At 38.7% G+C, this 12,074-nt stretch overlaps 1 protein-coding gene across 1 annotated transcript in view; it reads left to right on the plus strand.

The window, feature by feature from the left end:
• ABCA13 (ATP binding cassette subfamily A member 13) overlaps positions 1–12,074 on the plus strand; it is a 503,546-nt gene that overhangs the window by 207,746 nt on the left and 283,726 nt on the right. Inside the window, 4 exon segments of the mRNA XM_017868548.1 lie at positions 2,614–2,728; positions 6,918–7,247; positions 9,094–9,163; positions 11,231–11,362. Coding sequence (XP_017724037.1) covers positions 2,614–2,728; positions 6,918–7,247; positions 9,094–9,163; positions 11,231–11,362 — 647 coding nt within the window.

A 12,074-nucleotide genomic window follows, 5' to 3' on the forward strand; every position in this document is an offset into this window, starting at 1 on the left:
TTTCTTTCTTTCTCTTTCTTTCTTTCTTTCTTTCTTTCTTTCTTTCTCTTTCTTTCTTTTTTTTTCTTTCTTCTTTCTTTCTTTCTTTCTTTCTTTCTTTCTTTCTTTCTTTCTTTCTTTCTTTCTTTCTTTCTTTCTTCTCAACTCACTGCAACCTCTGCCTGCCAGGTTCAAGTGATTCTCTTGCCTCAGCCTTCTGAGTATCTGGGATTACAGGCATGCGCCATCACACCCGGCTAATTTTTGTATTTTTAGTAGAGACATGGTTTCACCATGTATTGGCCAGGCTGGTCTCAAACTCCTGATCTCAGGTGATCCAGCTGCCTCGACCTCCCAAAGTGCTGGAATTATAGGAATGACCCACCGCACCCAGCACATATTTAACTTTCAAACATGACCTGCAAAGTTGACAGGTTGTAAAAGTTGCCTTAAGCAGAAAAGCGAATAAAAACAAAGAGGTGAATTTCCTTTTCTTTGTTACACATCCATCTATTTATTAATAAGTATTTGGCTTCCATTATGAGGCAGGCCCTTGCCAGAGCAAGGAGATACAGTGAGAGGTTTTCCTTAAGGAGCTTAGATTTTGCAGACATCAAAATTTTTGAACGTCCTCCATGCTGTCATTAATGCTATGAAGGAGAAGTTCTGGAGGTCCTCTGAGAGGCTACTTCAGCAGGGCAAGTGTCCAATCTGGACATTTTCCTGTCTCCAGGGCCACAGTCTTTGTTGGGGACCCCTTGTTTCTCATCTAGACTGCTGAGTCTGCTGTAGCCTTCTGACCCCTTGCTTCACAGGCTTCCCCACCTGTACTCCATTGTCTACATAGCATTTAGTGGTCTTTTTAAAAACACTGTGCACCTAACTATGCTACCTCTCTGTTTCTCTCTTTCTCTTCCTTTTAAAGTCTTTTCAATGTACTTTCTTGTTCACTGAATAAAATATAGAACTTACCCTGACATGAAAGATCCTTGCATGATCTGTCCTCTGCTCATGCTCTGACCCCATCTGCTGCTGTTGCATGAAGGCCTTGGCTGCTCCTGACCTGTGTTCTGTTTGCTCCAACCTCTGGTCCTTGCCCTTTTTTTCCTTTGCCTGGAGCAGTCTCCCTTCGGATACCTGTGTGACTCATTTCTTTACTGCATCCGCTTTCTGCTTGAGTATTTTTTCCGCTGTCAGCTCAGCGAATCGCCCTGTCTGAAACAGCATTCCTTCTCACTTTTGGTTAAGCTGGTTCTTTTTTTCCTCATAGCATTTATCACTACCTGACATTATGCATCTCTGTTTTAGTCCTTTTTGTGTTGCTATCACAGAATACCCAAGACTGGGTAGTCTGTAAAGAAAATAAGTTTATTTGGCTCATAATTCTGGCAGGAAGTCCAAGATTAGGCAGCCTGTCTGGTCGGCTTCTGCTGAGGGCGTCATGCCACTTCAACTCATGGCGGGAAGTTTAAGGGAGAGAGGGTGTGTGCTTCATACATGAGAGGCAAACTTGCTTCATAACAGCCAGCTTTCTCAAGAACTAATCCAGTACCCTGGGAACTCACCTTGTCTCATGAGAACTATGTTAATCCATTCACGAGTGTGGAGACCCCATAACCCAAACACCTCTTAAGGCTGCATTACCTCTCAATACCATTACATGGGCAATTAAATTTCAACATGAGTTTTGGCAGGGACAGAACATAGCAATCTGTGTTTATTGGATTACTTTATGTCCCTTTTCACCTTGCCAACATACTAGAATGAAAGATCCTTAATGGCAGGGCCTTTTACTGTTTGGCTCATTCATGTAACACCAGCCCAGTAACATGGCGTGTACCTGCGGTTGGTCTCAATGTTGAATAAATAATTATTACATGGATTTAGAGCTCAGAGAGTATGTGGTGGGAAGACAGAGGGTCCAGTTTGAGGTGAGGCTGCCTACATTTAAAGACAGGCAAAAGAGAAATTGCCAAGCTGTGGGTGCAAAGCTGGGAGTTGTTCTGGAAGCGAAGAGGAAAGAGAGGAGAAGGGAATGACCAAAGTCATCAAACATGCCTGAGAACTCAAGAAGGAAAATGACTGGATAATTCTCATTGGATTTTGAGGCATGACTGTCACTGATGCCCTAGATAAGAGTCATTTCAAGTGTATATTAGAAATGGAGCCCAGTTAGAGTGGGTTGAAATGTGAGTGTTGGGAAAAGAGACAGGAAGACTTTCATTTGCCAATTTTCAAGTATTTTGTAGATGATAATCTATGATCAATTAATATCCATAATTCAAGATAGATAATGGTCCCAACTAAGTTGAGGAAATAGTAGGCATGGATTAATGACCTGCTTTGCTCCAACCTGCTCTGCCTATGGCAAGTGTCACAGAGTATTGTGGTTGGGCTGTGGCTCTCTGAGAGACCTTGAACCAGTTGTGTCTCCTTCATGAGTTCCTTCATGAATTTGCACACCTACAAAATCAGCACACCAATCATGGCCCTCCTACCTAAGTCATAGGCATGTAGAAATGACCAAAGGAGACATCGCTCCTGAAAGTGCTTTGTAACTTGAAAGAAAAATGTAAAATAATAGTAGAGTCATTTTGCTTGCCTCCGGATGCTGACTAAATTATCCCCTTACAGATTCCTGAACAACGTTGGTTTCTTTTTTCCACTGATAATGATGCTGACGTGGATGGTGTCTGTGGTCAGCATGGTCAGAAAATTGGTGTATGAGCAGGAGATCCAGATAGAAGAGGTAAATATCCTTAAACCTCGCCTAGGAGACAAAGATGGGGAAGCTGGGGACTTTGGAAATGGATTTTGTCCCATAACTAACCTGAGCCTCTCTGTTTTGCTTCCCTCTCCTCTGCTGGGCTTCTGGTGTACAAAATAGCTGAGTCCCTGTTCCAGAAAGATGATTTTATGTTGAAGTCTGAAGCAATGCCAGACTTTAACAGATATTTTCCATTGACGTGAAAGAAAGTCAAAGAATAGCCATACGAGATTGCAAGAACAAAGCCAATGTTCCTCATTCAGCAACTTTTTTCAAACCCAGAAAAACATAGCAGCAGACTTCCCATCTTAATTTATGCTTAGAATTTTTTTATGTAGAGGCCTTGCTATTTTTGTTATAATACTGTTATAAAACTTGAAACTATCATAACTTAATTTTTTTATTTCCATAGGTTTTTTGGGGAACAGGGGGTATTTGGTTACATGAATAAGTTATTCAGTAGTGATTTCTGAGATTTTGGTGCACCCATCACCCGAGCAGTGTTCCTGGTACCCAATGTATAGTCTTTTATCAGTCACCACCCCAACCCTTTACCCTGAGTCCCCAAAGTCCAATGAATCATTCTTATGCCTTCGTGTATCATAGCTCAGCTCCCACATGTGAGTGAGAACATGTGATGTTTGGTTTTGCATTCCTGAGTTACTTCACTTAGAATAATAGTCTCAAATTCCATCCAGGTTGCTCTGTATGCTATTATTTCATTCCTTTATATGGCTGGGTAGTATTCCATGGTGAGTGTGTGTGTGTGTGTGTGTGTGTATACTTTTTCTTTGTTAACTCATTGATTGATGGGCACTGGGTTGGTCCCCTATTTTTGTAATTGTGAATTGTGCTGCTATAAACATATGTGTGCAACTACCTTTTTCATATAATGACTTCTTTTCCTCTGGGTGGATACCCAGGAGTGGGATTGCTGGTTCAAATGGTAGATCTACTTTGAGTTCTTTAAGGAATCTCTACACTGTTTTCCATAATGGTTGTACTAGTTTACATTCCCATGAACAGTGTAAAAGTATTCCTTTTTTACCGCATCCATGTGAACATCGATTATTTTTTGATTTTTTTAATTATAGTCATTCTTGCAGGAGTAGAGTGATATTACACTGTGGTTTTGATTTGCATTTCCCTGATAATTAGTGATGGTGAGTATTTTTCCATATGTTTGTTGGCATGTATCTATCTTCTTTTGAGAACTGTCTATTCATGTCCTTAGCCCACTTTTTGATGAGACTGTTTGTTTTTTTCTTGCAGTTCTTTGTAGATTCTGGATATTAGTCCTTTGTTGGATATATAGATTGTGAAGATTTTCTCCCGCTCTGTGGGTTGTCTATTTACTCTGCTGATTATTTCTTTTGCTGTGCAGAAGCCATTTAGTTTAATTAAGTCCCATTTATTTATCTTTGTTTTCATTGCATTTGCTTTTGGGTTCTTGGTCATGAAATATTTGCCTAAGCCAATGTCTAGTAGGGTTTTCTGATGTTGTTTTTCTAGACTCTTTATGGTTTCAGGGCTTAGATTTAAGTCTTTTATCCACCTTGAGTTGATTTTTGTATAAGGTGAAAGATGAGGATCCAGTTTCATTCTTCTACTTGTGGGTTGCCAATTATCCCAACATCATTTATTGAATAGGATGTCCTTTCCCCACTTTATGTTTTCGTTTGCTTTGTTGAAGATCAGTTGGCTATAAGCATTTGGGTTTATTTCTGGGTTCTCTATTCTGTTCCATTGGTCTATGTGCCTATTTTTATACCAGTACCATGCTATTTTGGTGACTATGTCCTTATAGTATAGTTTAAAGTCGGGTAATGTGATGCCTCCAGATTTGTTCTTTTTGCTTAGTCTTGCTTTGACTGTGTGGGTTATTTTTTTGGTTCCATATGAATGTCAGGATTGTTTTTTCTAGTTCTGTGAGGAGTAATGGTGGTATTTTGATGGGAATTGCATTGGACTGCAGATTGCTTTTGGCAATATGGTCATTTTCATGATATTCGTTCTACCCATCCATGAGCACGGCATGTGTTTCCTTTGTTTGTGTCGTCTATGATTTCTTTTAACAGTATTTTGTAGTTTTCCTTGTAGAGGTGGTTCACCTCCTTGTTTAGGTATATTCCTAAGTATTTTATTTTATTTCTTGTAGCTATTGTGAAAGGGGTCGAGTTCTTGATTTGATTCTCGGCTTGGTCACTGTTGGTGTATAGCAGAGCTACTAATTTGTGTACGTGAATTTTGTATCCTGAAACTTTGCTGAATTTACTTGTCAGTTCTAGGAGATTTTTGGATGAGTCTTTAGGGTTTTCTAGGTATAAGATATTATCATCAACGAACATCAACAGTTTGACTTCCTCTCTACTGATTTGGATGCCCTTCATTTCTTTATCTTGTCTGATTGCTCTGACTAGGACTTCCAGTACTATGTTGAATAGTAGTGGTGAAAGTGGGCATCCTTATCTTGTTCCAGTTCTCAGAGGAAATGCTTTCAACTTTTCCTTGTTCAATACAACATTGGCTGTGGGTTTGTCATATATAGCTCAGACCATAGTAGAATAAAATTGGAAATAAACTACAAAAGGAACCCTCAAAACCATGCAAATACATGGAAATTAAATAACATGCTCCTGAATGATCATTGGGTCAAGAATGAAATAAAGATGGAAATTAACTGAACTGAATGATAATAGTGATACAACCTATCAAAACCTTTGGGATATGGCAAAAGTGATGCTAAGAGGAAAGCTCACAATATTAAATGCCTACATCAAAAAGTCTGAAAGAGCAAAAATAGACAACCTAGGGTCACACCTCATGGAACTGGAGAAGCAAGAACAATGGAAACCCAAACCTAGCAGAAGAAAAGAAATAACAAAGATGAGAAAATAGCTAAATGAAATTGAAACAAAAAATACATTTAAGTCTTTACTCCATCTTGAGTCAAGTTTTGTATAAGGTGTAAGGAAGGGGTCCAGTTTCAATTTTCTGCATATGGCTACCAGTTTTCTCAGTACCATTTATTAAATAGGGAACCCTTTCCCCATTGTTTATTTTTGTCAGGTTTGTCAAAGATCAGATGGTCATAGATGTGTGGTCTTATTTCTGAGATCTGTATTCTGTTCCATTGGTTTATGTGTCTGCTTTTATTCCAGTACCATGATGTTTTGGTTACTGTAGCTTTGTAGTATAGGTCAAAGTCAGGTAGTGTGATGCTTCCAGAATTGTTTTTTTGTCTTAGGGTTGTCTTGACCATACAGGCTCTTTTTTTAAATTTTGGTTCCATATGAATTTTAAAGTAGATTTATCTAATTCTGTGAAGAATGCCAATGGTAGTTTAATGGGAATAGCATTGAATCTCTAAATTACTTAGAGCAGTATGACCATTTTAATGATATTGATTCTTCCTATCCATGAGCACGGAATGTTTTTCTATTTGTTTGTGTCCTCTCTTATTTCCTTGAGCAGTGGTTTATAGTTCTCCTTGTAGAGGTCCTTCGCTTCCCTTGTTAGCTGTATTCCTAGACATTTTATTCTCTTTGTGGCAATTGTGAATGGGAGTTCATTTATGATTTGGCTGTCTGCTTGTTTCCTGTTGGTGTATAGGAAAGCTTGTGATTTTTGAACATTGATTTTGTATCCTGAGACTTTGCTGAAGTTGCTTATTAGCTTAGGTAGCTTTTGGGCTGAGATAATGGGGTTTTCTAGATATAGGATCATGTCATCTGCAAACAGAGACAGTTTGACTTCCTCTCTTCCTATTTGAATATGCTTTATTTCTTTCTCTTACCTGTTTGGCCTGGACAGAACTTCCAATACAATGTTGAATAGGAGTGACGAGAGAGGGCATCCTTGTCCTGTGCCAGTTTTTAAGGGGAATGCTTCCAGCTTTTGTCCGTTCAGTATGATATTGGCTATGGGTTTGTCATAAATGGCTCTGTTTTAAAAATTTAACTTAATTTTAAGTTCCAGGATACAAGTGCTCATGAAAATCAAATACCAAGCTTGAGGAGGCAATGTCCTTCCCAGGGCCCTTCAAAGGGCGGTATTTGCAAGCAAGCAGATTTACCTTTCCACTGGTCCATCTTCTTTCTCCTACTATCTGATTTGTTCTTCCTCAAGTATGCATTCTGTGGTAACCTTGGGTTTTTTCTCTTTTTGATAGTATCTGCGGATGATGGGAGTGCATCCAATGACCCATTTCCTGGCCTGGTTCCTGGAGAACATGGCTGTGTTGACCATAAGCAGTGCTGCTCTGGCCGTCATTCTGAAAACAAGTGGCATCTTTGCACACAGCAATGCCTTTATTATTTTCCTCTTTCTTTTGGATTTTGGGATGTCAGTCGTCATGCTGAGCTACCTCTTGAGTGCATTTTTCAACCAAGCTAATACAGCGGCCCTTTGCACCAGCCTGGTGTACATGATCAGCTTTCTGCCCTACATAGTTCTATTGGTTCTACATAACCAATTAAATTTTGTCATTCAGACATTTCTGGTAAGTAAGTTGTTTTGTAAAAATACAAAATAAAACAAAACTGCAATATATCTAACAAAACAAAACCAACCACCCTCACCTTTTCAATTTGTCATATTCATATCTACATGGGTTTTCTGATATCTGCTTTTTAAAATCTTACCCACAAATGTAAACCATTGAAACTGCAGTGTTTTTGCTGGACAGCAGCCCATTAAGAATGTCCAGTTTTTATGTAACAGAGACTTTCTGCAGACTCTGGAAAATAAGCAGCATTCTTAAGGAAACATATAACTTTGTTTTCTCTTTCTTTCATGCATGGAAAATAATAGATTTCTAAAGATATTTTAGAAGTAAAAAATCAGCATTTTTTCTTGGAGCATTATGAATTACATCACATTGAGTAGAAAAATCTCTCCGTTAGTAATGTCAGAGTCACTCATCCATTTAAAATGTACTTCCTAAAAAAGTATGATAACACTTTCAGGTCTGTGACATCAAATACGTAGAACGTAAAAAACATATTCATTATTTTATGACAATTGCTGGCAAGCATAGTGCCTGAAACATAGTAGGAACTCAATCAAAGCGAGGGTGAACCATCCCTATTAAAATGATCTCTTCAGAGAGCCAGTGGCATCACTGTAAACACTTGCACTGTGCTCAAGACTATTCTCTCCAGCAGGTCAAGTGACTTCCTAAAATTGCAGTCTGTTGAGAGATATGACAGTCTTAACAGAGACTTTGGGGAGATGTCAAGGAGACCTAGATCACAGGGCTGCTCAGGGGTATTTAAAGGCCCTTAAAAGTCCTTTTGTCCAGCACAGGATTCATGAAAGCCCCAGTGCTTCACTCACTTATTGGGAGCAGAACACCTTCTCTGCTCGTTCAGGGCCTAGAGTAAAATATTTATATGAAAGCCAACTGATGTTTCTTCAACTTCAATAAATGATTCAAAGCTCTCTGGTTTCTACTAGTCATGTACACACAACATAGATACACATGCAGAATGAAAAAGTGGTTATATTCCATCAGTGTTTTATCTATTGATATGTGTTCATCGGTGTTGATTGGCTTATGTCACATTTGTAAAAATTCATAACCAATAATTTCTTGTTAGTGTTAAGTAGATGTTTTCAGAATAATTAACACAAGTGGGACCATTCACGGTCCCTCCCCATATACTCCTTGTACATAGAAAAGGAGTCATCCATGATCTGACCTAATTTTCAAATGGTGGTGTTTTTAATTTTACCTCGGTTCTTATATTTGTGGGTTCTATGCATATAAAATTTGATTTTCTTTTATATATTCAAATGCTTTTAGCAAATAAAAAATATCTAACTCTGGTACATTATATTTTTTAATGTAAGATATTTTTTTCAATGGGGTTTCTTTCTAACATAAGACCTCTCCACTGAGATAAAATAACATTTTTCTTCAATACGCCTTCTTTCTAGTGTAGAATAGTGTATGTATTCCATCAGACAGCCTACAATGTGCTCCAGGGCATTCACTTAATAATAAAAAATAGTAAATTGCTCTATTCCATTTTTCACTGTTTTGTGTTACACATTTCTGTGTATGATGCATTGGATTTATGACACTTCAAGCATCTCAGTAAAGAGAAATAATTCCTTTTAATGTTAAAAACTAGCTTGTTATCACGCTTTTCAGAGTGGACTGACATTCTACTAAGTTTTTCAGATTAAAATATTTAAATGACTGCCTGAACCGATGGTTGGGTGTCATCAGAATGAAAAGTTGTTACGACTTCTCTCTTTGAGTTAAGTGTTGTGGATTTTCTGTGGTCCCAATCAAACACTAACGTGCAGTTTTTCTTTTCACTCCATCAATCTGTGGGCAGTGCCTTCTCTCCACAACTGCCTTTGGACAAGGAGTATTTTTTATTACATTCCTGGAAGGACAAGAGACAGGTAAGAGCGTGCATGTGTAAAAAGTAACTCTCAGTGAATCACCTTTTTGGAAATTAATAGTTATATTGCAAGTGATCCAGTAGGAAGTCTTCATTATCAAGTACAGCATTCAGAATGAGATTTGGATATCTGGTTTCACTGTTGTATACACCTCCCACTGTCTGGTAGCCCCAGTTTTGAGAACATTCAAGAATAATCATGGCATCCCTTGCCTCAGACACTATCCAGGTCAACCACTCAGCCAATGCTCGGGTCTTCCTTATACCACCCCTGACGTCGGGTCAGGTGAGTGACCTTCTGAACCTTCCAAGAGTAGGGTATGCAAATGTGTCCATCTGTTAGATCAGGGGTCCCCAACCCTTGGGCCATGGAGCAGTCCATGGCCTGTTGGGAACTGAGCCTTACAGCAGGAGGTGAGCAGCAGCCAAGGGAGAGAAGCTTCGTCTGTATTTACAGGCACTCTCCATTGCTCACGTTATTGCCTGAGCTCCACCTCCTGTCAGGTCAGTGGGGGCATTAGATTCTCACAGGAGCCTGAACGTTATGTGAACTGTGCATGCAAAGGTTCACATAGGTGTATGTGTCACAAAGGTTCACAAACATGCAATAGCTTGCATGTTCCTTATGAGAATTTAATGCCTGATGATCTGTCACTGTCTCGCATCACCCCCAGATGGGACCATCTAGTTGCAGGAAAACAAGCTCAGGGCTCCCACTGGTTCTACATTATGGTGAATTGTGTAATTATTTTATTATATATTGCAGTGTAATAATAATAGAAAAAAATGTACAATAAATGTAATGCACTTGAATCATCCTGGAACCGTCCTCTATCCCCCAGTCTGTGGAAAAATTGTCTTCCACGAAACTGGTCCCTGGTACCAAAAAGGATAGTACCACTGTGTTAGATGATTGTTGACCTGGGATCTGTCTTCCTAGATCCTCTATCCGTGTTTTCTAGTTTCTCCTTTCTGATTATTCCTTTTACATGACAACCATCCACATATTTGTTGGCTCTCATCTTTACTCTTAGATTTACTAGATCATTCCTGAAGATCAGGATCCAGAAATAAATCTAACCAGTATAAAATAGAGTGCAATTATCTCATACCAATGCAGCCTAAAATGATTTTCTAAAAATCTGTTGGCAGCATTTTTTGCTTATATTGAGAATTTGACAACCAAAATTCTAAACCAGAATGTACATGTATTTCATAGATATTAGTGTGGTTTTGCGGGGGGAGGGGGTGTTTTTGTAAACAGAGGTAAAACACATGCTATAAGTAAAATTTGACTCTAGCTATTGTTGCATTAGCCAGTTAATTTGTACTGGTCTTTGAGTTCTTAGAGTTTTTCAGTAAGATATATTAAAATGTTCTTTTACAGATGAGTAATCCTGAATGATTTCTTCTAACTAATCTTTAGAATAATTGAATTAAGATGATAGAAACAAAAAATGGTCACTGTTAGACCACTTGAATGTTTTGGTCTAAATTCCAAGCACACAATGATTAAAAAATATATTTTATTGAACTGTAGCCTGGTACCATAGGGAAATTTAGAAAGGGGAATATTTTTCTTAAATTATATGTTAATCCAGAAATAAATCACAAACATATTATAAGAAAATAATAATTCTTTCCCACCCTAGTTCTTATATATCTTATTTATGTATTTTCCAAGAGCACAGAGACTTACACAGTTTAGAATTTGGGTTCTCAAGGAGATTAAAAAAATTTTTTTTTGAATGCTTATTTTCCTTAAATACAAAGTCCTTTCTACTCAGTAAATAAAACTAGATATGAGTAAGGTGACCTTTAAGACTTTTTAAAGTATTAGATATTAAAATGTAGTTAATGATCATCCCACCTAGTATCATTGAAATAGGTGTAAGATTGCACAAGCTAACATTTCATTTGAAGAGTTATGGCCAGTGGTATTGATTTTCTTTTGGTTTTAGTTCTATTCAACTTTACTTGAGCTTCCAGAAATAATGAACTCATTGTGACAAAATCTACTGTAAAAGAGCTCATGCAGTTCTAACTCTGACCTTTTTCTTCCTGCTAGGGATTCAGTGGAATAATATGTACCAGGCTCCAGAACAAGGGGGCATGACATTTGGCCGGGTTTGCTGGATGATTCTGTTTGATTCAAGCCTTTATTTTTTGTGTGGATGGTACTTGAGCAACTTGATTCCTGGTAAGAATTTTGCACTTTAAAAGATAACAAAATAAATTTTAAAAACAGTTTGAATTAATATGCACAAATATTAGAATAATCATTTATTCTTTAAGGAAGATCCAGAAAAGGAAGTCTTAGGATATATTTTAAAAGGAGCTGTACATTTTTGAGAAAAAATGTGATGCTTTTGTTTCCTGAGTGGAAGGTGAAAGGCCACGTGAGGGGTTAGCCAGGATGAAATGAGCATGAAAACTCACCAGGCCCACCAATCAGCTCCCAACAAGTGGATTTCAGTCTGCACAGAAAATATCCTGGTTTCGTAGGTAGAGTGTTTCCCAACACGCATGAGGGGTGAGGGCAAGAGAGCCTGGGGGCCTGTGGTGCTGCAGCCTTCCAGACAGCAAAGAGGTCAGGTGGGGTGGGGGTCAGGGTGCTCAGAGTGCCTTGGGCAGAAAGTCACTCCTAGTGGGGGTCTAGGGGCCAAGCGCTCAGCCAGCGGCAGTTCGGCAGGTGGCAGGACCTGGGGAGAAGCAGGCAGAGCCTAAAGGCAGCTAGACAGTGTGGGCTGGGAGTGAGGGGCCATGTCCAACCACAGGGCTTTCAGTGTTGTCACGGATATGGGGTTTCCCAAATGTGGCGCACTTTTTTCCTGGTATGGCAGGCATGCCCCAGAGGTCTGGAGGACAAGTATATCAATGGCCAAAAAAAAAAACAAAAAAAAAAAAAAAAA

The sequence above is a fragment of the Rhinopithecus bieti genome, unplaced genomic scaffold (genome assembly GCF_001698545.2).
Source record: "Rhinopithecus bieti isolate Rb0 unplaced genomic scaffold, ASM169854v2 scaffold_3527, whole genome shotgun sequence".
NCBI lineage: Eukaryota > Metazoa > Chordata > Mammalia > Primates > Cercopithecidae > Rhinopithecus > Rhinopithecus bieti.